The 27,750-nt window shown below is 59.5% G+C and overlaps 4 protein-coding genes across 4 annotated transcripts; 3 read left to right on the top strand and 1 right to left on the bottom strand.

The window, feature by feature from the left end:
* The first annotated feature begins 1,203 nt into the window (after positions 1 to 1,203).
* On the top strand, positions 1,204 to 15,020 carry LOC308220644 (uridine-cytidine kinase-like 1). The gene is made up of 14 exons (XM_080616897.1): positions 1,204 to 1,478; positions 1,753 to 1,859; positions 1,981 to 2,151; positions 2,945 to 3,016; positions 3,340 to 3,529; positions 3,637 to 3,698; positions 4,170 to 4,186; positions 4,976 to 5,074; positions 13,058 to 13,151; positions 13,240 to 13,302; positions 13,506 to 13,628; positions 13,708 to 13,815; positions 13,889 to 14,045; positions 14,192 to 15,020. The coding sequence occupies exons 1-14, from the start codon at positions 1,223 to 1,225 to the stop codon at positions 14,263 to 14,265; spliced, it is 1,593 nt and encodes a 530-aa protein (XP_080473023.1). The 5' UTR covers positions 1,204 to 1,222; the 3' UTR covers positions 14,266 to 15,020.
* Positions 15,021 to 15,633: 613 nt separating this feature from the next.
* On the top strand, positions 15,634 to 17,580 carry DNAJC5G (DnaJ heat shock protein family (Hsp40) member C5 gamma). Its single transcript, XM_080616699.1, has 4 exons — positions 15,634 to 15,840; positions 15,968 to 16,181; positions 16,279 to 16,432; positions 16,989 to 17,580. The coding sequence occupies exons 1-4, from the start codon at positions 15,728 to 15,730 to the stop codon at positions 17,063 to 17,065; spliced, it is 558 nt and encodes a 185-aa protein (XP_080472825.1). The 5' UTR covers positions 15,634 to 15,727; the 3' UTR covers positions 17,066 to 17,580.
* Positions 17,581 to 18,751: 1,171 nt separating this feature from the next.
* TRIM54 (tripartite motif containing 54) lies at positions 18,752 to 26,051 on the top strand (the record flags this gene model as incomplete). Its single annotated transcript, XM_080615964.1, has 10 exons — positions 18,752 to 18,919; positions 19,257 to 19,429; positions 19,850 to 20,021; positions 20,105 to 20,200; positions 20,292 to 20,525; positions 20,795 to 20,817; positions 20,986 to 21,110; positions 21,421 to 21,522; positions 21,781 to 21,842; positions 25,812 to 26,051. The coding sequence occupies 10 exons, from the start codon at positions 18,752 to 18,754 to the stop codon at positions 26,049 to 26,051; spliced, it is 1,395 nt and encodes a 464-aa protein (XP_080472090.1).
* A 171-nt stretch (positions 26,052 to 26,222) lies between these two features.
* UCN (urocortin) lies at positions 26,223 to 26,799 on the bottom strand (the record flags this gene model as incomplete). The annotated part of the gene is made up of 2 exons (XM_080614995.1): positions 26,784 to 26,799; positions 26,223 to 26,531 (listed from the first exon to the last, which is right to left on the bottom strand). The coding sequence occupies exon 2, from the start codon at positions 26,511 to 26,513 to the stop codon at positions 26,223 to 26,225; it is 291 nt and encodes a 96-aa protein (XP_080471121.1). The 5' UTR covers positions 26,514 to 26,531; positions 26,784 to 26,799.
* Between the last annotated feature and the right edge of the window lie 951 nt (positions 26,800 to 27,750).

The raw sequence follows: 27,750 nt of genomic DNA, 5'->3' as shown, positions 1-27,750 counted from the left end.
ACCATGACATGGAGGACCTGGTGATGGGGGGAGTGTGAGGACATCGTCTGCCTGGACCCTGGGGGGGTTTGGGCACCGTGTCCTCTAAGATCCTCCTGGAGAAGCTGTTGTAGTGTAGGCTGGATGAGCAAGCAGGAAAGTGCATTGAATACTGTCTGCATGGCCAGGTCCAGGGGGTGATCTGTGGCACAAAGTCTAGCCAGTAATAGCCACTGTACCACCAGGATCAGTGCTGGGTCCACTCCCATTCACCTTTGTGAATGACCTGGATGCTGGGGCAGGTTTGCAGGTGACCCTGAGCTGGAAGGAGCAGCTGTACACAAGGGTTGTGCCGTTCTGTCATGCAGAGGGACCCAGACAGGTAGAGAAATGGGCTGAACCTCAGGAAGTTCAGCAAGGGGAAGTGCAAAGTCCTGCTCCTGGGTATGAACAAGCCCACCACTCCAGCACGTGCTGGGGGCTGCCCAGTGGGAGAGCAGCTCAGCAAAAGCCCCAGAGTCTTGGTGAACACAGAGTTGGCCATGAACCAGCCACGTGCCCTTGCTGCAAAGGTGGCAAATGGTGCCCTGGGCTGCATTAGAAAAAGCATTGCAAGTTGAGGGGGCTGATGGTGCTTCCCAGGTCAGCACTGGTCACCCTGGCCCAGTGCTGGGCTCCCAGTGCAAGAGGGATGTGGGCAGACTGGAGATCTCGAGTCTATGAGAGGCCACCAAGTTGCTGGAGGGAGTGGAGCATCTCTGCTGTGGGAAAAGACTGAGGGAGCCGGGACAGCTCAGCCTGGAGCAGGGCAAGCTCCGGTTGACGGAAGCCATGTCTGTAAAACCCTGCAGGGAGGGGATAAGGAGGAGGGAGCCAGGCTCTTCCATCGGTGCCCAGTCCCAGGACCAGAGGCCATGGGCATACAGTAGGCACAGGGAGGGGGCCCCTGGACATGCTCCCCCGTGAGCAAGTGACACGGGCACGGGCTGCCCAGGATGTCCGGAGGGTTCTCGGTCCCTGAAGGCTCTGGCCGTGCTCCCAGGCAGCGGCTGCGGGGCGCTAGATGAGGCCGGACCAGATCCCACTATCGCCGATAGCCGCTGACCCGGCTCCCGCGGGTGCCCGCGTGTGGTGGGGGCGTGGCGGGGCCGCGGGGGCCGCCGGGAGCCGCGTGTGGCCGCTGCCCATCCCGGCAGCCCCTGCGGCCTATCCCGAACCCACCGGCCCGCGGCGGCGCGCGGAGATGGCGGCGGCTGGTGCAGAGGAGCGGCGGGGCAGCGCGTGGGGCGCGGCGGGCCCTGAGTGCGGCCCGGGCCCTGGCCCGCTGGGCTCGCTGCTGAGCCGGCTGCCGCTGGCGCCGTCCCCTCGGCGGAGAACCGCCAGCCAGTGCCAGCCGGAGCCGCCGCTGCTGCGCACCAGCAAGCGCACCATCTACACGGCCGGGCGGCCGCCCTGGTACAGCGAGACCGGCGCGCCCGTGGACGAGGCCTTCGTCATCGGTCGGCGGCGGGATGGGGCTCGGGAAGGGATGGAGCCGGGGTCGTGATGGAGCTTGCAGCCCGGAGCCGGGCTGGGGCAGGGATAGAGCCAGGGCTGGAGTGGGGGCTGGGAAAGTGATGGAGCCAAGGGTGGGTCTGGAGCTGGTGCTGGGACGAGGTAAATGATGGAGCCAGGCCCTGAACCGCGGCTGAGGAAGTGATGAGGCCGGGCTGGAGCCGAAGCCGGGCACTGATGGAGCCGGGGCCTTCACGGTGATGCCCTTCTCACCCCCAGGCTTGTGCGGTGGCAGTGCCTCGGGCAAGACAACGGTGGCAACACGGATCATCGAGGCGCTGGATGTGCCCTGGGTCGTTTTGCTCTCCATGGACTCCTTCTACAAGGTGAGGGCTGGGACGAGGGCAGCACAGAGCGGTGACAGTGCCAGCAGATCTGTGGGTCTGGCGTGGCAGTGGTGGGATCTGGGGGCTCTGGCATGGCACTGAGTGGTGATGGTGCCTGCAGGTGCTGGACGAGGGGCAGCAGGCGCTGGCAGCCCGCAGTGACTACAATTTTGACCACCCTGATGCCTTCGACTTTGAGCTGCTTGTCAGTGTCCTCCGCAAGCTTAAGAAGGGCAAGAGTGTGAAGGTGCCGGTGTACGACTTCACCACGCACAGCCGCCGCCGGGAGTGGGTGGGTGCCATGGGGGAGCTGGGATGGGCACTGGGAGGGCAGGCTGGGTGAGCCCTGGGAAGCAGGGATGTCTATGGGCATGGGTAGGGAGTGTGGGGGCTATGGGACCTGGGAGGGTACAGGGAGGGAGGGGCTCCAGCCATCAGGGGTTGTGTGTTGGTCTGGGGGGTTTGAGGTGTGAAGGCAAGGATGGGGCAGGAAGAAATGGAGATGGATATGGAAATGGGGGCCAGCGCAGAGCGCAGGGAGAGCCTGCAGTGAGGAGCATGGAGTGCAAAGAGGGAAGGAGCTGGGAGGAAGGCAGAGGTTTGGGGCTCTGGAATAAGGCTCCGTGTCAGTGCAGGGCTGGGATATCAAGTGTAGGGACCCGAATAAGGGCCCTTAAATGTTGGGTGATACAGGACAGTTATGGGGAGTGCTGCCAATGGGTGGCAAGAGCCTGGGATGGGTCAAGGGCTGAGGGCTTTAAACTGACAATGGGTAGACTTAGATGAGATACAAGGAAGAAAAGAAGTTCTTTCCTGTGAGGGTGGTGAGGCCCTGGCCCAGGGTGCCCAAAGAAGCTGTAGCTGCCTTGTTCCTGGCAGAGTTCAAGGCTAGTTTGGACGGGGCTTGGAGCAACCTGGTCTAGTAGAAGGTGTCCCTGCCCGTGGTAGAGGGGTTGGAACTGGATGAGCTTCCAGGTTCCTTTGCACCCATCCCATTCTGTGACTGTGCCATCTGTGCCGAGTGCTGGCCTTGCCGCAGTGAGTGCAAGGCGGGCAGGACGAGCACAGCTCTTATCTGCCCACAGAAAACAGTGTACGGGGCCAACGTCATTGTCTTTGAAGGGATTCTGGCTTTTGCGAACAAGGAGCTGCTGAAGGTATTGCTCGCTGCCTGGTGTGGCTGGTGGCCCATCTCAGTGTGTGGTGTGGCGGGGGATGTGTGGTGGTGTGCTGCAGTGGGATGGGTGCTGGCCTGGCCTGGCTCTTGATGCTGCTGGGGCAGGGTGATGGCTGGGGGCTGCCGAGGGGGAGCTCAGCCCCCTGCCTGCTGGCAGAGCCCCTCCACATCCAAGGCTTCAGGGGAGGCAACACTGGGTGCCCTCACCATGGAGGTCAGACCTGGCTGAGCTGTGGATGAGGGGAATGAAGCAGGTCTGGTGGGGGGATGCATAGGGGGTGCTCACTCTTCCCAGTTTTCCAGCTCCTGGACATGAAGGTGTTTGTGGACACAGACTCTGACATCCGGCTGGTGCGGCGGCTGCAACGCGACATCATGGAACGTGGTCGCGATGTCGCAGGTGTCATCAAGCAATACAACAAGTTTGTGAAGCCATCCTTTGAGCAGTACATCGAGCCCACTGTGCAGGTTGCCGATATCGTGGTGCCCAGGGGTGAGACTGCTGCATTTGCCAGACCTGACCGCAGCTCCGGTAGCGGGTATCCCAGGATGAGGTTGAGTCAGTGTGCCTCTGACTCAGCTTCTCTGCTCTCCTGTCAGGTGGGGAAAACTTTGTGGCTCTGGACCTCATTGTGCAGCATGTGCACAGCCAGCTGGAGAAGGTGAGCTCTGGTCTCTTTGATTACTGCTAGTGCAGGTGAGGAGGAGGATTCTGCACAGAGAGGAGGATGCAGGTGCTCAATAGCCCTGTGCTTCTGGAGCATGCATATTGTCTTGGTGTCACCTCTCTACAAAAGGTCTTGGGGCAGACAGAGCTGTGACACGGGGGCTGGGGAAACTGGGACAGGTCTGGGTACAGTGACACCTGGCACTTGCAGTCTAGCCTGGCCTTGGCCACGTGCTGTCGTCCTGGAGAGCCCTTCTGGTCTCGGCTCTTCCCACCCTGCTCGTCCTGGCTGTGCCACATTAGTCTGCCCTTGCCTCCCAGCTCTGGTTTTCCTCCTCTGGGTTTAACCCCAGGAGAAGGGGTGGGACCTGGGCCAGGGCTGCTGTGGGTGGTTGTGCGTGGCGCAGTGACTGTGCTTCCTTTCCTTCCCGTCTTGCACACTGGATGACTCTGCTCCCCCACCCAGCGTGAGATCACTGTCAGGTATGTGGAGACCCTGCCATCCACAGAGGGACTGGTTCCTGGGCTGGGGGTGGAGGGCCACCAGCACCCACTCTTCTCCAAGTCCTGCCTCTTCTTGTCCCTGCTGGCCAAAGCTTTGCTGAGGTGCCTGAGCATAGCTGCTCTTCCTCAACTGCCTAGGAAGCTGCCCTGCATTCAGCTTCTTGGGGCTCATCATGCTGTGGCTGCAGGCTCTTGTGTGAGCCATCCCACAGCAGCTGTGCTTGACTCATGTGACCAGTGCACTGCCTTGTTTTCTGGAGCATAGCTCCTGTCCTACTTTTTGGATTGTCCCAGGCTGCTCCCTTCTATGAGAGAAGGGCCCTGAACAGTCCTTGTTCTCTGGGACTTCACATAACCTCAAAGGGACAGTCTTTGTCCCTAAAGCTCCCTGCAGCATGGGCAGCCTAGTCCCAGGGTGCGTAGCAAGGTCCTCGCATGCAGAGATGCTCCTCCTGCTCCCTGGGTGCTGGTATAGAGGCTTATATGTACAAGGGCTGCTGACAGCTGGATTTGTGGTCAGGGGAGGTTTGCCCCACTTTTATGAGTTGGTACTGTTTTGGAATCTTGTACCTGGTACCAGACTTGGGGCTTTCCTAGGGATCAAGGTGGGAAGATCAAAGTACTTTCTGATGTCCAGCCTGTGCCATAGGTTCTCTGGGAGGAGCCTTCCTTTGACCAGGGGCCATGTCCCACTCTGTGGTGTGTCCAGCGCACAGTGGCTGTGTGTGCCTGTGCTATGCAGCTCTGATCACTGCTGCCTTGTTTCAGGGCAACTCTGGCCTCTGCCCACCAAGGGCAGCCCCTGCCGAAGACACTGAGCGTCCTGGAGAACACACCACAAGTGCGGGGCATGCACACCATCATCAGGTAGGTCCCTGCCTCCTTTGGAGTTCCCTTCCTGCAGAAGAGCTGTTTTGTAGGATCACACTACAAAACCTGGTGTCAGTTTTCCCTCATCTGCCTTAAGGGCTTCAGCCATAGGGGTTTTCTTGAATCAGGAGTGAACAGTGCTGGCTTCACCCTACAGACAATTTTTTGGCAACAAACCCTCAGCATGTCTGCTCTGGAGTGACTTTTGAGCAGGTCTTTTTTATGAGAGGAGACTGGTTAGCTCTTTGCTAGCTGGAGCACAGGCACATGGGGTGAGGTGCCCTCACTGCCCCTCTCCTGAGGCACTTGGGTTTAGAGCCAGCTTAGAGAAGACCCAGGCTGCTGCTTTCCATGACTTGATCTTTTCATTCCTCACTCATGCTCCTTTTTTGTAGGTGACAGTAGCACTAATGTAGGGTCAGGAGCTGAATCCTGTGGAACCACTAAAGATATTCCTCATTACTGTGGTTTAGAAGCTTGCAACCTTTGTGTGTGTTACTGTCCCTGGGCTGTAAACCAGGAAGGGGATGCTGAGCTCAGGAGGGCTCTGCTGTGCCTGCTCACACTGTGGCTGGCTACCAGCACCCCTGTGTTGGTTTAGAGAACTCAAACGTGTGACTACATGCAGGTGGTGCCCCTCCTGGTAGGAAGGAGGCTGTTCCTTCTCCAGGCTCCTCCTGTGACTCCTCCCTGTGGCAGCGCAGGCTCCAAAGGCCATTCACAGGAGTAAAAGCCTGGTGATGTGGCACCTTACGCTCACTAGGCAGAGACCTTTTCCAGCGTCTGAAGCCCATGTGTCTCCGCACTAGGCTGTGTACTTGTAGTAGCTCTGAGTTCAGGTCACTAAGGCAACTTCGGAGGAGGTATGACTGTGTCCCTTCAGTGTGTCCTTGCACTGCTGTGCCATCAGCTTCCTGATGGCCTGAGATGATTTCTCTAGCTCATCCGCTGGCTGTGCTCAGTGGTAAATGAAGGTGGAAGGGAGATCTTGGAGACCAGCACCTCCAGAAGTTGAATGTTGTTTGCTTGTAAAGGAGCACTTTTCCCTTTCCTGGAGTCATGCAGGGTGAGAAGAACCAGCCGGTTTTTGTGCGGCAGCCCGCCCATCTCTAGCCTTCCTGCTCAGAGGCGCTGGCAGGGACCTTTTACCTGTGGCTCCTCCTGTTTCCCTGGGAGAGCCAACAGCATGACACTGCTGTGTGCTCTCTCAGAGGAGTGTGAGCAGTGCCACAGCCCAGGTTGAAAGTCTGTGTCTGGAAGGGACAGTTCCATGGGCAGGCATTGGATCCTCTCTGATCTGTAGCTGCTGTTCCGCTCTTCCTCCTTGAAGTCTATGTGCTTGTGCCTTGCTGGGAGTGGCATGTTGTGCCTCCGCCTTTATGCTACAAGTGTCTAATAACCTTAATCTGCTTGGATTTAGGAGTTTGTTCAGCTGCCCTGGGAGGGAGGGGACCAAACCCGTGTGGGCTGCGGTCAGAGTCCGGCAGCGCTGCTGATCTCGAGTTACCGTGCTGGAGCTGAGCTCGGGGAGCTGGCCGGTGTGCATGGCAGGGCTGCGGGAGGCAGACTTTGCCTCTTCCAGATGGTAAACAAAAAAAAATAATCATGCTTATGAGGGGCGTTGACTTGGCCTGTCAGCCTCCCCCTCAAATCCTGCTGCAGCCCAAGAAAGCAGGGGAAGCTGAGGAAGTGCTGTTACCAAGATCTCTAAGCTGAGGAACTCACTCTTGTATTTGGTGACAGCAAGGCAGCTTGTATTCCTGGTGCTTGTAGGTGATACTTGGCAGTGCTCACTTGGTTCTGCATGACTTCAGCATGGTGTGGAGCTGTAAATGATTTTCACATGTGACCCTCTGGGCTTCCCTCTGCTCCAGAGGCACTGCTTCCTGCCTGCTAAGGTTCTCCTGTGCTCGATGGAGAGGCTCAGACTGTCAGGGGATCAAATTTACATCTTCCTGCACCTCTGTGCATGCAGTTACTGTCCCTTGGCAGGTCTGATCTCGTCTTCATTCCAGCTGCCATGGTGCCATCAGCCCCGTTCCACAGTGGGACCCCTTGCAGAGTGCTGGTGTTCCCACCAGCACTGCCTTTTGGAGTGCTTTGGCACACCAAACCTGGCATCTGTGGGTGCACCAGGGAACTGTGAACCAGGATTTCCCTCCAGCCTCCCTTCTTCCATCCTGTCTTCCCCAGTGCAGTTCCCTTGGATGCAGCCTGTTGATCTTGGCTTGCCATGCTGCTGCCAGCCAACGTGGTTTCCCTGTTGTTCAACACTGGAGGTTCTTTGATGATTCAGCCTTCTGTCTGTGAGGGCCCTCCTGGAAGATTGTGTCGTGGCAGCAGATGAGCATCTCACTGAGTATAGTCAAGGCAAATTCAGGCTTGGCATCTCAGGGAGAAGTGATTTCCAGAGCAATTTTCTGTTATCATGGAGAGGCAGAAACCAAAACAGTCCTGCAGTAGAACAGCTGAATTATTTTATTCATGATCAGTCTAAGTATCACAGAATCACAGAACATTTTGGCTGGAAGAGACCTTAAAGCTTACCCAGTTCCAACGCCTGCCATAGGCAGGGGCACCTTCCACTAGACCAGGTTGCTCCAACATTTGAAGACTGCCAGGGATGGGGCAGCCGCAGCTTCTCTGGGCACCCTGTGCCAGGGCCTCACCACCCTCACAGGGAAGAACTTCTGCCTAAGATCTCATCTCAGTCTCCCCTTTGTCAGGTTAAAGCCATTCCCTCTTATCTTGTCCCTACAGGCCCTTTTCAAAAGCCCCTCTCCAGCTTTCTTGTCAGCCCTTATAGGCACTGGAAGCTGCTCTAAAGTCTTCCCTGAGCCTTCTTGAGGCTGAACAAGCCCAGCTCCCTCAGCCTGCCTCCAGAACAGAGCTGCTCCGGCCCTCAGGGCCATCTCCATGGCTTCCTCTGGACTCGCTCCAGCAGCTCCATGTCCCTCCTGTGTTGTGGCCCCCAGAGCTGAGTGCAGGGGGCTCTCACCAGAGTGGAGTAAAGGTGGAGAATCCCCTCCTTCAACCTACTGATCACACTGCTGGTGATGCAGCCCAGGACACGGTTGGTTTCTGAGCTCAAGCACGCGCTGCCGGGTCACGTTGAGCTTCTCATCGGCCAGCATCCCCAAGTCCTTCTCCTCAGGGCTGCTCTCAATCCAGTATTCTCCAGCCTATGTTTGTGCTTGGGATTGCCCTCACCCAGGTGCAGGACCTTGCATTTGGCCTTGTTGACCTTCACAAGGTTGGTGCTGTCTCACATCTCCAGCCTGTCCAGGTACCTGTGCATGACATCCGTTCACTCCAGCATGCTGCCTGCACCACACAGCTTGGTGTCATCAGCAAACTTGCTGAGAGTGCACTTGATCCCACTGTCCGTGTCATTGACAAAGATATTAAACAGCACTGGTCCCAGTACTGACCCTGAAGAGCACCACTCATCATTGATCTCTACTTGAGCTGTTGACCTCAACTCTTTGGGTGCAACCATCCAGCCAATTACTTATCCACCAAATGGTCCATCCATCAGATATATGCCTCTGCAGTTCAGAGACAAGGATGTTGTGTGGGACAGTGTCAGATGTCTTGCACAGTTCCAGGTAGGTGGTGACAGCTGCTCTTCCCTTATCCACCAACACTGTAGCCCCATCGTAGAAGGCCACCATGTTCATCAGGCATGACTTGCCCTTAGTGAAGCTGTGTTGGGTGTCTCACATCACCCCCTTATTGCATTAGCACAGTTTCCAGGAGGATCTGCTCCATGACCTTGCCAGGCACTATTGTGAGACTGACTGTATTTCCTTGGGTCTTCCTGTTTTCCCTTTTTAAAAATGGGGTTTAGATTTCCCCTTTTCCAGTCACTGGAAACTTCACTGGACTGCCACAGCTTCTCAAATATGATGAATAATGGCTTGGCAATTTCATCTGCCAGTTATCTCGGGACTCGTGGATCCATCTCATCCAGTCCCATGGACTTGTGCTCCTTGGGTGACTTCGAACCTGATCCTCTCCTACTGCAAGCAGTTCTTCTTTCTCCCAGTCCCTGTCTTTGCCTTCTGCGACTTGGCTGGTGTGGCTGGAGCTCTTGCTGATGAAGACAGGCAAAAAACCTCAGCCTTCTCCATGTCCTGGATAACCAGGTCTCCCTTCTGGAGAGGGCTCACATTTTCCCTTGTCTTCCTTTTATCACCAATGTACCTATAGAATTGAGTGAACAGTGTAATAATGCTGTGGGTTATATCTTCCCACTTACAAGATGCTTCGGTGTCCGGTCCAGATCACCAGAGTCAATTGGAGCATTTCGTGCCACCCATCAGGACTCTGTTGCACCTGAACAGTCCTTTCTGCACCCGAACATCTCTCAAGCATCTTGCACTCTCTTTGCCTCGGAGAATGGCATTTCCTTTCCATCGCTTGCATCTTGGTACCCACATGTTCATGGAAAGCATGCCCAGGACATCCCCTGCAGCACAGCCTGTGGGTGGCGTGGGTCACCCACCTCTCTTAGCAAGTTTGCTCTGGCCTGAGGCTTTGGACTTTGTGCTCCATAGGACACGTTGTCCTGTGTTGGAGATGCCCTTGAGAAATGTGAAGCTGTTGGTGCTTCAGTGAGGGGCAGAGCGAGGTCCTTCCTGCATGCTAGGAAGTTGCAGGCACCACGGAAGGTGGTTCAGATGTGAAATCTGTCTATGCTCAGGTTTCCTTGAGGGCCTGAATGTTACGGTTGGCTTTCAGCTACAGACACTCCTGTTTGTGAGCTAAGCTGACACTGTGTTCAGGCTCTCCAAGCCAGATGCTTGCTGGTCCCTGTCAGGCCACCCAGTGCTTTCCAGCTATCTCCTGCAGGGAAGACTGGGATCCTAGGGAGTGGCTGGCTGCTGTGCTCAGCTGAGGATTCCCAGCTCGCTGGGTTGTGATTTGGCTGAACCTCCATTGAGGGGTTGGGCAGCACCTGGAGCAGTGCATGCTCTTGGGCTTTGCCTGGGTGATGGCAGGAAGGTGCTGTGAGGCCATTGGGTGAGCAGGTCTGATGTCCCTTTGGGAGCACTCTTGGCACAGAGGCACTGCTGGAGCAACCCCAATTCTCTGACTGCTGCAGGGAGGGTCCTCCACTGCTGCCAGGGAATGCTAGGGCTGCCCTGCCTTGCAGCACCCCTTCCCCTTGCATAATCAGCAGTTGCTTGTCCCTGGTTCCAGAGAAGTTCCTTGGCTGTCTTTGCCCCTGCACAAAAAGGGAGACACACTGGGGCCTTTGTGGCACAGGGCCAAGGCTGGTCCTCCATCCCTAATGGATACATCCTCCATTATTGCTCTCTACAGCTACCTGAAAGGAGGATGGAGAGAGGAGGTAACTGGTCTTCTAAGTAACAAGTGATAGGACAAGAGGAAATGGCCTCAAGTTCCACCACGGGAGGTTTAGACTGGATATTAGGAAAAAATTCTTCACTGAAAGGACAGTCAGGCACTGGAAGAGGCTGCCCAGGGTAGTGGTAGAATCACCATCCCTGGAAGTGTTCAAAAAGCATGTACGTGGGATCCTTAGTGACATGGTTTAGTTTTGGACTTGGCAGTTCTGGGGTAACGGTTAGACTTGATAGTAAAGATCTTTTCCAGTCTAGTTAGCTCTATGATTCTATGGTCATCAGGATGTCTTTTGGAGGCTGCAGAGGATCCTGCCTCTGCAGGAGCACCAATGGGCCTGTCCCATGCAGGTCAGGAGCTGATTGCAGCATCCAACTGGCCCTGTCTGTGGCAGAGCAGCCCTATGGCTGGTGTGGGGCTTGTCAGGGGTGACTGCTTGGGGAAGCAGAGCTGCTGCAGGCTCTGTTCTTGGAGCTCGGTGGGGCTTCCAGAGCTGCTGTGGGTGAGCACGTGGGTGAAGCCCACGCGCGGGGAGCACACATGCTGACAGCCCATGCTGAGGAGCTGTAGGCTTGGTGCCTGTTTCTTCCAGACCAGAACTGATTTTACAACTTCTTTAGGAGTGCCTCGCTGTCCCCAGGCTTGTTGGGAATGTCCACATTGGGTTTTCTGGTCATTGCAGAGCTCTCTGGAGTTACCCAGGTAGCTGCAGAAGTATCTCTGGATAGTTGTGGCTCTTTATCCTTCTGAGCACTGTTGGCTGGGCTGTCTGTCATTGTAGAGAGATGTGAGAAATGGCAGATGATGTCTTAAAATACAGAGTAAAAATATTCAGTATCCTTCTGCTGCTTCTGGACTGTTGCCAGATCCACCTCTTCCAACTGGAAACTGGCAAATGTCTGAAGGGTTCCTTTGTTCCTTACGTCCTCCAGAACATACCGGGGTATATGCAGGCTGCACTGCTTTAGGCACAGGTCACAGAAGAGAAAATGGATTTCAGCTGTGTCTTCTTAAAGACAGTCTTTCAGTGTCACTCTGCCCTTGCTTGTTCATTCAGGGAGCCAGAAGCTTGTTCTTAGAGTTCTTCAGTAAAATGATCCTTAGGTTACAGCCTGCTACTGGCTCTTTTGCCAAAGCAGCCACAGACTGGGAGAGGTTTAGATGGATGTCAGTGGGGTCTTTATGGTCACATTTCAAACGACAAGCAAATCCCAGATTCTGCTCCTTTCCTGCTGAGTGACCTCTTGGTACTTTGCCTTAAGGCACTTGACCCTGACAGTGCTGGTGGAGGAGCTGTTCCATTCATATGGAAATACCCAGAGTAACACAGGACAGGGACAGTCCTGGCTCTCATTAAGTGGAGCTCTGTACTCACTTGTGTTACTGTGCTTTGAGATCCACATGTTGCAGGAAATGCAAGGTTTTGTGCAATATTTTCTTCTATGTGGTGAATGAGTTCAGCTACAGCACATACATGTGCTGATGGTCAAAATGCTGCCCATAGTTAAAGCCAGCCTCGTCTCTCTCTGCCCAGCACTGGGACTATTGTGTGGGCATGTGCAGTTGCTTTATTCCTCCTGAAGGAGAAGAGGAGGTTTCCTCTTAATTACAGCCCCATTGTAATTTTATTGCTTTTTATTTCTTGTATTTCTTGCTGCCCTCAGCACTTAAGGGTTGCAATGAGATAATGCCAGGTATTTCAGAATCTGCCTGGTTCCTGGCAGTAGTTTGTCTCTAACTTGGCACAGAAATGGAGAGGAGTTGAGAACACGTCAGGTGTTTTCCCATCACTGGTGTTAGCTAACCCAGCTGCTCTTGGCTATGCTGCTTCTGTGCAGAGGTGTTCCTGGAGCCAGCTGTGCTGCTGTGCTGTGGTCTGTCCTGGGGGTGCTTCTGTCCTGCCTTGTGCTCCCCTTGCAGGGCCCATGCAAACCCCTTGCTGCTTGTTCCTAAGTCTCTGTTGCCCCAGGAACCGATGGTGCTGCCTGACATTGTGCTGCTGTTGTCCCCCGTTTTTCTCCTGGCTCTTTCCACGTAGTCAGCAGTTATGTCCTAAATGTCCAGACCTGCAAATCCTCCAGCAGAGATTCAGCAGCAATTAGAGGTCATGCTCAGAGCAAGTAATGCTTTGCCTCTGTGCTTGCCTCCCGGGCACCTGCCTCATCTCTGCTCAGGTCATGGCGCACATCTACACCAGGCTGCTGATGTTATGCTCTCTTATCCCTCCTTTTTGCTGTTGGTTTCGTTCCCTTTGCTAGTCCAGCTAGCCTACCATGCAGAGTCAGCTCTGAACTGTCTGCTGTGTCTCAAAGAGGATTGAGCAGCATCGTGTGGCATCCTTTCACTTCATCTGATCTGCGTGATTAGCTGCATGCTTTATATCCCCCTTCCAGGGGAACTGAACACTATTTTTGACTATATAGTCCGTCCTAGACAGCACCATGGGTCTTCAGCAAGCCCAGAAACACTGGTAATTACTGTATCTCCTTCCTCAGAGCTTCCAGGTTCCCACTGGCTGCTCTCTGTGCTGTCCTTCCTCTAGAGCTCTGTTTGCCATGTGGTGGAGCAGAGACTCTGCTCTCATCTAACGCAGACATCTTCCTTCAACAGAAACAAGGACACAACCAGGGACGAATTCATCTTCTACTCCAAGCGCCTGATGCGGCTGTTGATCGAACATGCCCTCTCCTTCCTGCCACTGAAGGTGAGCTCCTGAGCCTCATCACCCCCTCCTGAGCCCCCGGGCTATGCAGGACCCAGCTTTCTTCACTCTCCCTTCTCCCTTTCTGCAGTCGGTCACTGTGGAGACGCCTCAGGGGACAACGTATGAAGGGAAGCGGTTCCACAGACAGAGGGTGAGACATTGTCCCAGTCTCTTTCTTCCCATGGCTGCCTCATCTTGGGTTAGCATGGACTGGGAAAACCTGGTGGCTCCAGGATCTGTCCCTGTGCAGATGGGCTGCTTCCCTCTTCTGCAGCGCCAAAGCTGCAGGAGCTCACCAGAGCAGCTGCTTCCCCTGCACAGTGCCAGGCAAATGTGTTTTCATCCCTTCCCCAGATCACTGGCGTGTCCATCCTGCGAGCAGGGGAGACCATGGAGCAAGCCCTTACTGCTGTGTGCAAGGACATCCGCCTGGGCAAGATCCTCATCCAGACCAACCATGACACGGGGGAGCCTGAGGTGAGCAGCACTGGTACCCCAGCACAGAGCCCCTGGCACTGTGTGGTGGGTGGGTGACCGCTTCTCCTTCCCTTCACAGCTCCACTACCTGCGCCTTCCCAAGGAGATCAGCGAGGACTATGTCATCCTCATGGACAGCACCGTGTCCACAGGGGCTGCAGCCATGATGGCAGTGCGCGTCCTGCTGGTGAGTGCAGGGCACTCAGAACGTGGGGTGGGATTGACATGCCGGCTGGGTCTCACGGCTCCATGTGCTGCAGGATCATGACGTGCAGGAGGACAGGATCTTCCTGCTGTCACTGCTGATGGCGGAGATGGGGGTGCACTCTGTGGCCTATGCCTTTCCCCGTGTCCACATCATCACCACCGCTGTGGACAAGAGGATCAATGAGGAGTTCCACATCATCCCTGGCATCGGTGAGGACAGAAGAGGGTGGGCTGGGCTGTGGTCCCTCGCCCCAGCTGCCTGGTTGGGACTCTGAGGCTGCACTGAGGGTGTCATGGGAGGGGACTGCAATGGGGCCGATGCTGCCACCGCCTCATTCTGTCCCCTCACCCTTCAGGTAACTTTGGGGACCGATACTTTGGCACCGATGGACCCTCTGCCTGGTGTGAGAGCGACGGCATGGACTGCTGAGCTGGCTGGCCATGGGGCCACCAGCCGGGCTGGCTACAGCCCCCAGGAGGGGCTCTGACCTGCCAGCCTGTGCCCCCCACCTGCAGCTCCCGGCTCTCTTGCCTGCAGGCTGAGCCCTTGCTGCCTGCCCCCCTTCCACCTGCAGGAGTAGCTCCTCGGGGGTCCAAGGCAACCCTCTGAGGAGGGAGGGATGGTGTCTGGGTGTTCCTCACCTCCGGCCCTGTCTCTCTGCCCCAGGCCGGCCATGCTGGTGGGAGGGAGGGATGGTCTCCCTGCAGCTTGTGCCTGAGGGGCCGGTCACCCTCTTCCCTGGGCACTGGCCAAGCTCCCGTGCTGGAATCTGTATTTATTTGTATTTATTTGAGCAGCTGCCCCACCTGGTCTCCTGTGGGCAGGCCAGCTACTTGAAAAACATCAGGGATTGGGAACCAAGGAACCACCTTGTCCCCACCACTCTGACACTCCATCCCTGGGGGTGCCTGACATCCCAGGGGGGCCTGCTTGGCTGTGGGGGCCGTGATCTCCCCAGCCCTGGCCATGGTCTCCCCAGCTGCTGCTGCCACCCTTGTTGCTCAGGTTCTTCTTCAAGATGGTGGCAGTGGCCTCCCCTTGCCCTCTGAGGCAGCTGGAAGAGAGCAGGGCCTGGGGATGTGGGGCCTGGCCCCTGCCCCCACTTTTCTGGCTCTGCCCCCCACCTCTCCCCCCCGCTGCCCTGGCTGCCTTCATTTTGTACCCCAATAAAGGAGCAGCGCAACCCCTCACCCCAGGCTGCCACCTCCTGCCTGTGTCGGGGCTAGGCACATGGGGACAAGGTGGGCAGGGGTTGCTGCTATGTGTGGCGTGGGGCTGTATGCCAGGGGTGTCACTGTGTGTAGGTGTGATGGGGGTGTTGTCTCTGTGTGTGGGGTGTATGATGGGGGTGTTTTACTGCAGGGGTGTGTGTGACTGGGATGTCATTGTGCAGAGCTGTGTGAGGGGTATCGTGGAGGTGTGTGTGACTGGGGTCGTGTCAAGGGAGTGTCACTATGTGCAGGGGGCGTGTTTGATAGAGGTCTTACTGTGTATGAAGGGGTGGGTGGGTGTGATGGGGGTGTCCCCGTGTGGGAGGCTGTAGGTTAGGGTGGTGGGGTGTGGGTGTGTGGATGATGGGGACCGTCACCACGTACAGGGGATTTGTGTGTGAGGTGGGTGTTACCGTGTGCGGGGGGGGCTCAATAGGGGTGTCACCGTGTGTGACGGTACGTGTGTGATGACGGCTGTCACCGTGTGCCGGGGCGTGCTGCAGCCGCCCAGTGCCCCGCGGGGAGGCCGGGGGCGGGTCCGGCACCGGGACAGCGCCTGCGCAGAGCGGGGCGGTAGTGGGCGGAAGCGGCGGCAGGCGCGGGGCAGGGCCGGGGCGGTTGGTGCGTCTGTCCCGTCCGTGCCCTCTGTCTCTCCGGTCCTGCCGCGGGGCGCGGGCGCCATGGTGGAGCCCGGGCGGCCGCAGCGAAAGCTGTCCCGGGTCGGGGAGAGCCTCTACCGCGTCCTGGGCCTGCAGAAGGGTAGCTCCCCCGAGGAGATCAAGAAGGCCTACCGGTACGAAGCGGGGAGCGGCCGGGGCCCAGAGGTGTGGGGACCCGGGCGGAAGGGGTGCCCATCCCGGTGATGGCAGAGAGGGTGTCGGGCTCCCGGGCCCATCCCAACTGTAACTCCCCCCGCGCAGGAGGCTGGCGCTCAAGTACCACCCGGACAAAAACCCCGATGACCCGGCAGCGGCCGAGCGCTTCAAGGAGATCAACAGCGCGCACGCCACGCTGAGCGATGAGGACAAGCGCCGCCTGTACGACCAGTACGGCTCCCTGGGGCTCTATGTGGCCGAGCAGTTCGGCGACGATGCTGTCAAGCACTACTTCCTCATGTCCAAGTGGTGGTTCCAGGTGAGCTGAGCCCAGCATGTCCTGGGCTGCCCTGATGGGGCCTGGCTGCTGGTGTGGCTCATATGGTCTCATGGGGCTGCCATCCCTTCCTCTGCAGGCTCTGGCTCTGTGCTGCAGTGCTCTCACCTGCTGCTGCTGCTGCTGCTGCTGCTTCTTCTGCTGCGGGACGTGCAGCCCGCCAAAGGAGGATGAGTCCTACAAATATGTCGACCCCAAGGACCTGGAGGCGCAGATGCATGCAGAGGACAGGGGTGAGTTGGGCTGTTTGTGTCTGTCGCAAGCCCCACCTGGCTTTGTCTTGTGCAGGGCTCCAGGGGAGCTCCCCCCACTTCATCTCATGTGGGGACATTGCTCTTGAGGCTCAGGTGTAGCTGCAGCTCTTGCTTAACAGCCAGCCCTTGGTGTTTCATGTCTGGATCCGGGCTGGTGCCGCTGATAGAGGGAACCACTGCACAGGCTATGGGGTGCCTTATTCTTCTTCAGTTGCCCCTGGGCCAGGACCCCATTAAGCCCCTGCACTGTCTGTGGCTGAGAGACACTTGGGCCTAAGGCATGGAGCATGAGGAGCAGCCATGCTTCATGCTGGTTTCCTTCACTGGGCACTGGCCACATTAGTGTCTGCGAGGACTGCAACTGGGGAACTTGTGCAGTTTTCTGTAGGGTGGGAGCGCTGCCGCAGTGGGGCTGGAGGTTTGGGAGTCTTGGTCTATGGGAGCCTTTATGGGGGTGTTGGGACATCGCAAATGCCTGTTCAGCACCACCATGGGATGGGGCTGGGTCGCTGATTGGGCCGCTCTTCTTTTCCAGCTTCACAGATACCTGTTGTGGTGCAGCCCCCACCTGCCAGTGTGGAGCCCTTGCCAGCTGTCAGCATCAATGCCTGAGGCTGGCCTTGGTTCTGCTAGCTCCCCAGGACTCTGGGAAGAGATCCTCCTTTGAGACTGTCACTTTCCAGGACCTCGGTCATGCCACCCAGTATGGCTCTCCAGCCTTAGGGTGGTTAGAATCTCAGGTTAATTTGGCCAGCATCAATGCAGAGGCTCTTCTGCCCCTGCTGGAGCTCCAGGGTGATGCCCCTGTCTCCCAACACTGGTGGTGGAGGTGGCCTGGAGCCCACTCTGCTGCACCCCATCCCCAGTGCCTCGCCTGCTGCTGGCCCAAGCAGCCGTGAGTGGAGACCTCTCTGGACCAGGCTCCACAGCTGGGCACGTCTGAGACCGTTAGCACTGTAACCTCCAGGGCTGGGCTGAGCCCCCCACCTGCCCTCACAGGGACCCTCCCGATGGGTGCTGGGTGCCAAACACTGCTCATGGGGTTAGGGTGCTGCCTTCTGTGCCCCCTTCCTCTCTGCCCTGCCACAGCCCCAGGGCACTGGCTGCACCCCATGCTCACTGCTGCTGGCAAACTCCCTGCAGGGCTGGGCCCCGTTCAGGCACTTTCCTTGGGTTTGTATCGGTTTTATGCACCATTAAAAGGATGACAGGAGGGGAGCGTGTTTCTGAGTGGTCTCTGTTTCATCAGGGGCTGCCTGAACGCTCTGCAGCAGAATGTGCCTCTGCCTGGCCCTATATTGGGAAGGTGTTATGGCTGTGGGTCCCACAGGAGTGATGGGCTGAGCAGTGGGGGGAGCGAGCAGGTCATGTCCCAAGAGCAGCTTGAGGGAGTGCTTTCTTACAGGGGTGGACATCACTCTGTTTTCTGTCACCTTCCTGGGACAGCTGTGTCCCCCAGCTAGTGCTGGCTCTGTGGAGGCTGTGCTTCCTACCTCCTCACTGCTGTGGGGCATGGGGTAGCAGCAGCCTGGCCAGTCACCCTTGTCCCACACTAGGGCATGTGTGCGGACTGTCCCTGCTCATGCAGTCTCTGGCTGCCTGAGTCCTAGTGGGAGATAGCTGCTCCGGGCAGGGGTGCTTGGCTCCTGCCATGCTCTCCTGGGAGCTGTGGCTCTGCTGAGGGCCAGGGGTGGACTGTGCCGTCCCAGGGGGAGAGGGGCAAGGGGACACAGCCTCTGCCTGCAGCTGCATGGGCTCTGTCTCACCCCCTAAATATAGCTGAAGTGTCAGGGCAAGTGCCGGGACCGGGCTGTTCCTGGCACCAGCTCTTCCAGGCACCCGGCCATGCTGCTGGTGGCGGGGCTGCCACTGGATGAACCTGTGGCGTTTTGGGGACTGGGACCCCACCCGCCTGCTAGCCCTGCCTGAGCTGCTAGTCCATAGAGCCAGCTGGTCCCGGTGGGATCAGCTGGTGCCTGGGATCAGCCAGTGGCCGGGATCAGCCGCTGCCTGCTGCCAGCCGGTCCCGGTGGGGGGGTCAGCTGGTGCCCGGGGTCAGCCGGGCCGGGGGCGCCGGTAGGGGCCTGCCGCGGCACCGTGACTCAGTGTCACCCGACGCCGCCGACAGCTGCCGCGGCCCCGGCGGGGCTGGGAGGCTAAAATTAGCGCTGGGCTTAGCGGGGCCGGGGCTGGGGCTGGGGCTGAGGCAGAGCAGACACCGGGTGGACGAGGCCAGAGCCGGACAGGGAGCGAGCAGTGGTCGGCAGAACCGGATCGGGCCGGGCCGGGACTGCGGCGATGAACTTCGCGGTGGGACTGAAGCCGCTGCTGGCGGAGGCGCGGAACATGGAGAGCCTGGAGAAGCAGCTTATCTGTCCCATCTGCTTGGAGATGTTCACCAAGCCCGTGGTGATCCTGCCTTGCCAGCACAACCTCTGCCGCAAGTGCGCCAACGACGTCTTCCAGGTGCGGTCGGGCCGGAAACCGGCGGGAGAAGGCGAGGATGGATCCGACCTCGGTCCCGGGACGAGCCCCGCGAGCCCCGGAGGGGACGGCCAGATAGCGTCCGTGCGCGGGGGCCATGTCCTTGCTTGTGCCCGTGCCCGTTTCCTTGCTCGTGCCCGTGTGTGTGTCCTTTCTCGTGTTCGTGTTCGTGCCCGCGGGGATGCAGCACCCACTGCCGGGGGGGAGGGGGCAGTCCCGCGGGCTCCCGCTACCAGCGGCAAAGCCTGGAGGAGTATTGGCAGCCGGGGGGCTACGGGAGGTTTGTGGCCGTGACCCACCCATGCTATACCCTTCCCAGGCCTCTAACCCACTGTGGCAGTCGCGGGGCTCCAGTGCGGTGCCGTCGGGCGGCCGGTTCCGATGCCCGTCGTGCCGCCACGAGGTGGTGCTGGACCGGCACGGGGTGTACGGGCTGCAGCGGAACCTGCTGGTGGAGAACATCATTGACATCTACAAGCAGGAGTCGGCCAGGTGCGGGGAGCCCGCGGGGCACCCCACGGGGGAGAGAGTCCCGTCCGTGAAGGGGAGGCCACGGGGGCTGCGGGCAAAAGGCTGGGGGTGGGAGCAAGCCTGGAGTGTGGAAGTGACAGCGTCCACGGTTGTCTGGGCTGTCCCTGGGGTCAGGGTGTCCCCAAGGGCTGGAGGTGTCCCCGGAGCTAAGGTGTCCTATGGCTGGGAGTGTCTCCAGGGCCAGAGGTGTCTTGGTACTGCAGGTGTCCCTGAGGCTGAAGGTGTACTGGGACTGAAGGCGTCCCTGGGGCTGAAGGTGTCCCTGGATATGGAAATGTCCCTGGAGTTGTGGTGTCCCCAAGGGCTGTGATGTCCCTGGGGCTGGAGGTGTCCCTGGGGCTGGGGCCCACCATGCGCAGTGGTGCCTGGTCCCTGCCACAGGCCCCTGCATGCCAAGGCTGAGCAGCACCTCATGTGTGAGGAGCATGAAGACGAGCGGATCAACATCTACTGCCTGCGCTGTGAGGCACCGACCTGCTCCCTCTGCAAGGTTTTCGGGGCACACAAGGACTGCGAGGTCGCACCGCTGCCCGCTGTCTACCAGCGCCAAAAGGTGAGTGGCCCTGGTGGCCCACAGGGGACTGGGGTACCCTAACCCAATCAGCTGGTCCTCATGCCCATCCCATTCCCACCCAGAGTGAGCTCAGCGATGGCATTGCCATGCTAGTGGCGGGGAATGACCGTATCCAGGCCATCATCACACAGATGGAGGAGATCTGCCACACCATTGAGGTGGGACAGGACAGGGGGGTGTCCCTGGGTGCCACATTGGTGGTGGGGACATGGCGGGGCCAGGCAGCCCCTAAGCTCCATGGTCCTGCAGGAGAATGGCCGGCGGCAGAAGCAGCACCTGGGGCTGCGCTTTGACTCACTGTACAGCATCCTGGAGGAGCGGAAGAAGGAGCTGCTGCAGAGCATTGCACAGGAGCAGGAGGCGAAGGTGCAGCTTGTGCGGGGCCTCATCCGCCAGTACGGCGACCACCTGGAGGCCTCCTCCAAGCTCGTGGAGTCAGCCATCCAGGCCATGGAGGAGCCCCAGATGGCTGTGTACCTGCAGGTCTGTGTGAACATGGTCTGCAGGGTGCAGGGGTCAGGACCCTCCAAGGGGGCTAAAGCTGCTCCCAGGCTGTGCTGGGGAACTGGGAGGGGGCAGGTCCCTCCAGGGGCTCTGGGACTGCCCCAGGGCTAGGGGGGACTGGGGTCAATCTGAAGGATCTGGGGCTACCCCTGTGATGTGCTGGGGGGGCTGTGGCATCTGGCTCCTGGGGTCCCCAGTCCCATTGTTTCAGGGAGACACTGACCACCTCCCCCACCTTTCCTCCACAGCACTCTAAGGAGCTCCTGAAAAAGTGAGTGGGGGTGGGAGGCATGGGGTTGAGGGCACAGGGGCAATGGCAAGGTGGGGGGTACAGGGGGCAGAATGAGGGCTTGGCTATGGCTGGCCCTCCTGCGCCATGGGCACAGCACCCCTTGTGTGTTGGACCCTGGCAGCTTCCGGGGGTCTTCCTGTCCCGCAGGATCACAGACATGTCCAAGGTGTCAATGAGCAGCCGCCCAGAGCCCGGCTATGAGAACATGGACCACTTCTCCATCAATGTGGACTATGTGGCGGAGATGCTGAGGACCATCGAGTTCCAGACAGGTGCTGGTGCTTGGACAAGCACTGCCATGCTTGGGGGGGACATGGGACTGCCCAGGGCATGCAGTACTCGGATGGGCAGAGCCCTCTACTGCCTCATGCTCTGTGTGGGGCTGCATCCCCTCCTGCACAGGAGTGGGGACATGGGGCCCCTCTGCACTGCCAAGGGACCCTTCCTGGCTTGTGGGCTGCTGTGTCCCACGCCAGGGCCAGGCTCCTGCTCTGGGCTGGTCACATCCCTCCTGGAGTGTCTCCAGGCTGCCCACACCATGGGGAGGGGGGGCCTCAGCCAACCTGTCCACTTGTGCTGCAGAGCCGCTGGGTGAGGATGAGGTGGATGCACTTGGGGATGGCAGTGAGGCTGCGGCAGATGAGGACCGGCTGGAGAGCCTGGAGGCACCTGATGCTGCAGAAGGTGAGTCCCTGCTGTGCTGTGCCATGCTGTGCTGTGCCGTGCCATGCTGTTTCTGGCTGCTGTGCTTGGTCCCAGGGCTGCAGGGGCAGTTGGGGCAGCAGGGCCCAGGGGCTGGGGCTGCCATGCCCATGGAGGGAGGGACATGCCCAGTGTTCTGCTCAGTGCTGTGTCTGTGCTATTGCCTGTGTGCAGCTGTGCAGGTCCTTCAGTGTGACAGGGCCCCTGTTTCCAATCTTGTCACCTGCTTTCCTTCTGCAGATGTGGGGCCAAGGCAGAAGCCAGCAAGCTCTCCCCATGGTGAGACCCTCACTGGGACTGAGGTGGGGGGGACACACAGGGCCAGGTCATGGGGTGCCTTGGGGCAGAGGAAGCACCTCATGGGGGACAGAAGAGGATGGGTATGCAGATGATGGAGTTTATACCTCAGGGCTCCCCAGAGTGCCTGTCTCCTTGCCTGTAGGGGCTGGAATGGGGGTCCCTGGGTGCCCACCATGTGATTCTGAGGCCAGTTTCCTGCACAGGTCAGCACTGAACAGGTACCGTGGGGCAGCATTGGCATCACCAGCTCACCCCTGCCCCTCCAGCTCTGCTGCTGCAATTCCCCAAACACTGGAGCTGCCCCTCTACAACATTAAATGTGTGAGGATGTCATCTCCAGTGTTGTGTGTGGCCAGGGTGGGGACCAGGGCTGCACCCCACGTGGTTCCATACCAGCTCCATGGGCTCCAGCCTGGGCGCAGCCCCTGCCCCACTGAGTTGCGCCCCAGCCCCACCACCCAGTGCTGTCCCAGGACCACACAAGAGGGTCTGTGTCCCCAGGGAGCCCCAGTATGGCTCAGCTCTGGCATCCCAGGGGTGGATTGTGGCCAGGAGCTTCTCACCTCAAACCTTGTGCATGGGGCTCTGCCCCTCTGCCTGCAGCCCCTGCCTGGCGATGAGGAACTGCATCACCCTTGAGCTCTGCAGCCCCCCCGCTGGACACCGTCTGGGCAGCACTGTCCCCTGGGTGCACCAAGCAAACAGTGCTGGGATGAGCTGGCTGAGTACACAGCCGGGAGCACCACGATCGGTGCCAGGGGCCTGTACCCCCTGCTCCCCTGGCTGGGCACCCAGAGAGGGCCATGGCAGCACTGGCTGCGTCACCCACCTTGTCTTGCACAGCCATAGCGTCACAGCTGATGCACCCAATGATGCACACGGTGAGGGGCTCCTCAAGGGACTGAGGATGGGGCTGGGCATGTCCTCTGGAGCTGAGCCACCATGGGAGTGTCCTTGCTGCCACCTCCCTTTCCCTGCCAGGGGGCTCCAAGAACTGGCGGCCGAGACCTCAGTACCCAGCAAGCACACGGGCCACCAAGCTGGCCAGGGACTGGGGTGCAGGATGGGCAAGGATGGGCTCATGGAAGCAGAAGTGAAATGGTGGCACATGGCAGGTCCCGGTGAACTCAGGGCTGGGATGGAAGCTGTGGAGCCCGGGGTTGTCCTGGCAGCAGAGGCCCTAGTGTCTGGGTTGTGCCAGCAGGACCCTCCCCCTGCTGCCAGCAGGTTCCTGTCCCAGTTTGGATCTGTGGGAGCAAATAGGGAGAGACATACAGCCAGGCTGGGGACATACCAGGGCAGGAGCTGGTTGTGCAGCCATAGGAGAGGAAACCCCTGAGGTGCCTCCTGGGTATGGGGACCTGGAGCCACACCCCCATCAGGCACAGGGACAGCACAAGAGATGGTGACACAAGCTGGGATAGAAGAAATTCCCATTGGATACCAGGAAAAACTCCTTCTCTCAAGAGCAGAGCAATCCTTAGAAAGGGGTTGGGGGATCCAGAGCAGCTCCAGCCACCCCCCGTGTGATTGTGAGCCCTGCTTGGGCAGGGAGGTGGGCAAGAGGGAGCAGCGCTGGAGCTGAGCCCACCATGGGCCATGGCACCACACGTCCCCACAGACCATGTCCCAGCACAGCTCTCTCCTCACGGTCCATGATGAATTCGCTCCCACTATGGATTCCAGCTGCAGGGCTGCTGTGGGCTCTGCCTGCCCAGGGCAGGACTTTGTACTTATGAGGTCCCTGATGGCCCCTTCCTTGAGCCTAGCTCAGTCCCAGCTCTACCCTCAGGTACTGCTACCTGCAAACCTGAGTGAGGGAACCCAGCATGGTGCGCTGTGGCACTCAATGGCCCTGAGCAAGCAGCAATGAGCTGCTTGCCCACCTGCCAGACCCCTGTCCCAGGGTGGACACATGGGCTCAGCCCTGGGCTATGGAATGTCTCCATTCTCCTGCATCCACAAGCATGTAGCTCGTGGCTGGGTGGTCAACCCTGTGGACCAGTCTGGCTGCTCCTGGTCACTATCTGCTCCTGCGCACAATAGATATGTGCCCCAGGAGGGCTCACATGGTCCCTGAGGACTGAGGTGAGGCTGGGTGGCTTCCCCATCGCTGGGACCCTTTGGGGATGTGATGTTTTCCTTTCTCCACATCAGGAATGTCCCCATCACCTTCCAGAGATGGCCAAGAGGGGCTCACAAAGACCTTGGCACCCCTGGGTGCCACCGGAGGGGTTTGGGGTATGTCAGGAGAGCCCCAGCCTGACTCTCCTCTATTCTGGGCAGTTTTCTTCCTTGAGCCCTGTCTCCAGCTATCTGTCACCTGCTTTTGCCAGCCCCAGCCCCAGCCTGGCTCTTGGGCAGCCCTTCACTGCCCCGGGAGGGTGGAGGTGGTGGATGCTTTCCTTGACCTTGCACCCCCCTGACTCAGATGATGTGACCTCTGGAATCCAGGGAGGGGGCACAACGACACTGAAGGGACTCGGGCAGCTGTTGCTTGAGGAGGAGCTGGTACCCCTCCATCTGCAGAAGAGAAGGCTCAGAGGGCATGGAATCCATGTGTATAGTGATGGGAGACAGGGAAGATGGAGTCAGATCCTTCCCAGTGGTGCCCAGTGACACAACCGTGGGCAGGGAGCACAAACTGGACCACAGGAGATTCCACTGAAAGTTTTGCCAAAAGCTTTTTGTTTTCTTGTTTCTCCCTAAAAAAACCCTCCTTTTTTGTTTTGTTTTGTTTTGTTTTTGCCATGGGGCTGACCAAACAGGTTGCCTGGCACAAGCCGCTCAGAGAAGCTGTGAAGCTGCCTGTGGCCTCACTGGGGGCCAAAGGGCCTCTGGAGCTGCGTCAGCACCACCCTGTGCTCAGGCTGGGTCAGCTGGAGTGTATTGTCCAGGTCCATGTCCAGGCCAGTTCTGAGTATCTTCAAGGAGGGAGATGCTCTGGGGAGCCTGCTCCAGGACAATCTTTCTTGCCAGTACCCCCTTCAGGTTCAGCATTTCTCACATCCAGATGGACTTTCCTCTTTCAAAGCCTGGATGGACACAACCTTGAACAGCCCCTTGAACAGCTGCCCCTGCCCTGGGTAGGGAGTTGGTGTGGGAGATTCCCTAGGCCTCTTCCAACCTCAGCCACCAGGGCACCCCGTGACCACTCTTTAGCTTGTTCTCAATGGCCTCACGGATTTCCTTAGCTCCTTCATCCTTCAGAGCTGCCTCTGCCCAGACCCCACCACCCCGGTAACATAAATATTCTCGCTTGAAGTCCAAGGCTGCATGCTGCTGCCTGCACTCCTGCCTGCCCTGGGTGCTGATCTCTACTGCTTTATGGCTGCCACCATCACATCCACAAGCAGCTCTTCCTATGCACCCTCCTCAAACCTCCTTCACTGCTCCAGTCCTGCTGTGCTGCCCTTCCTGCAGGTAGCAGGGAGCTTATCACAGAATCATCAAATCACAGGATGGTTTGGGTTGAAGGAACCCCTAAAGATGATCTAGTCCAACCTCCCCCCACCATGAGCAGAGACATCTTCAATGAGAGCAGGTTGCCCCTGTGAGGAGCAAGGCCCATGAGGTGGCCAAACCTCTCCAACTGTCTCAGGAAAGCTTCATCCATGTTCTCCTCTTGCTTGGAGGTCTGAAACATGCCCTGCCACAGTGTTCTTCCACCCCATGCCCTCCCCAAGAGCCTGTGTGGATCTCCCCAGCTTCACGAGGCATCCCACACTGTGGTAGTGCTCTGGCAGTGCTCTGGCAGTGGATGCAGGGGGTTGCCACACACAGAGCTCTGATTGCCCCAACTTGCATCCCCAGCTGCCTCCATGTGAGGGGTGCAGCACCTCTTTGCTCTGCTCGCTGGTGGTGAGACACCCACTGCACCCATCTCTCTGTGTCCTTCCCACTGCACCCACAGCTCCTTGCCTCGAGGACTGGGGGTTCCTGCCCCCAAAGGGGATGTCCCCCTCCCCTAGGGACATGCTGTGTTCCCAGTGCTCGGTGTAGCCCACCCAGCTTTGCTCAACCTAACTTCCAGCCCCGCTGATCCCGGCCCCCGTTCCCTACGAGTTCCCTGCACATTTCCGGTAAGCCCGTACCGTATCCCCAGCCCCACACTCACTCACGCCTCGGGTTTCCACCACGTTTTATTACAAAATCGGTGCGGGCCGTCCCGGGGCCGGTACCGTGGCCACTTGCCCCAGTGCCGAGGATGAGGCGGGTGCAGCAGGCGCAGCCTGGTGCCGGTCCCGGTGCCAGTGCTGGTGCCTGTACCAGTCCCGGTGAGTTTTCCCGTGCGGCGCTGAGTGGCCCACGGCGGGAAGGCTGAGGTGATGGCCGGAACCCGGCGCAGCTCCGGCGGGATCCCGGGGTGTCCCGGTACGCGCTCAACGCCCCACGGCGTCAAGGATGAGGCGGTTGCTGTCGGCTTGGGCGCGCTGGCTCTGGGCGCGGGCGAGCAGCAGGAGATGCCGCAGAAGGTGGAAGGTGAGGTCGATGGAGAGAGGCGGCTCGTCCCGCCTCGCCCTCCACGGCTCCGGGGCTGGAGGCACCAACGGCGGCCAGAGTGGGCGGCCCCTAGCCTCGGACTCGGCCGCCGGGATGGAGCCGTCGGGGCGGGCTGCGGCGGGTGGCGGGCGGACGAGCAACAGTAGGAGGGTGAGCAGCGCCCGCCGCATCTTCGGCTCCGTCCACACCTGCGGGACCGGAGGCTCAATGTAACGAGGAGCGACCGGGGACACCGGGGCGGCTCCGGGAACCGGGGGATCCGAGGGGAGTAACGTACCCGGCGGCGAGAGGGCGCCGGTCCCACCATGGAGCCGTCCCGAACGCGATGCCCCCTTCCCCTACCTCCCACACCATCCCATACGCGTTGCTCCCTCCCCAGTCCTCTGCACCGGCGCTGCCCTCGTCCTGTACTGAGACCCGTACCCTTCACCGGCCCGTACCCGGTGCGCGGTTCGTGTGCCCTGCCGGTGCGCTGCCGGTGGAATGGAGTGCGATCCGTCCCGTGGGAGATGAGCCGGCGGCGCGGCCGGTGCTTATATAGGACCGGGAGCTCGGACTGACGTCATCGCCGGGCACACACCGACCGGCGGGGGGCGGGGGCGTGAGGGGCACCGCGGCGGCGGCGATGAGCGGGGTGCCCGGGAGCGGCAGCGAGCGCCAGGGAGGCGGGACAGGGGCTGCGGGGCGGCGAGGAGATGGGGCTGCGGAAGGGTGAGGCGGTAGGGGGTGGGGCCGGCCGGCCTCCCCAGTCTCGGGGGCCGCGACCCTAGTCCCATTCTGGAGCCCACCCAGAGGGGCGCAGAGGAGCCGGTGCCGGCAGGTGCCCTGGGCCGGGAGCAGCCGGGAGTGTTGATTCCCGGTCCGCCGGCTCCCCCTCCCGCCTGTCTCTCCCTCCCTCACCTGCCCTCCCGCTCCCTCGCCCCGGTGCCCGCGCTGCCGCTGTCCACGGTGCTGAAGTACCGGGACGCGCCGGGAGACAGCGGGCCGCGGCCCCGGGGGACGGGCAGGGCTCCGGGGCCAATAAGCAGGGCCAGGCCGTGGAGCGGATGACCCGCGGCATGGGACCCTCCTGGCGGGCCACGCCAGGCTGAGACGTCCTGGGCAAGCATCGGCTGCAACGACGGGACCGGCTGTAGGCGCGGGTGGGGGTGACAACGACCCGGCCACCAGCACCTACGGCACCGAACGGGCACGGGTGGGGCATCCATGACCCGGCAGTGTCGGGGCCGGTGCTGCAGACAGCTCGAGCCCAGCAAGGCACCACCGGCCAAATCCTGTGACTCATAGAGCGAAGGCATCGGAGCAGGCAGCGCTGTGCTGCATGCAGGATGTTCCAGCATGGGGCACCGGCCACTGCTGCCAAACAGTGAGGTAGCTGCTGGTGCGCCACACCGCTGCCGGCAGACC

The sequence above is a fragment of the Psittacula echo genome (assembly GCF_963264785.1).
Source record: "Psittacula echo genome assembly, chromosome: 4".
NCBI classification, from domain to species: Eukaryota; Metazoa; Chordata; class Aves; order Psittaciformes; family Psittacidae; genus Psittacula; species Psittacula echo.
This window is presented reverse-complemented; position numbering and strand designations above follow the sequence as displayed.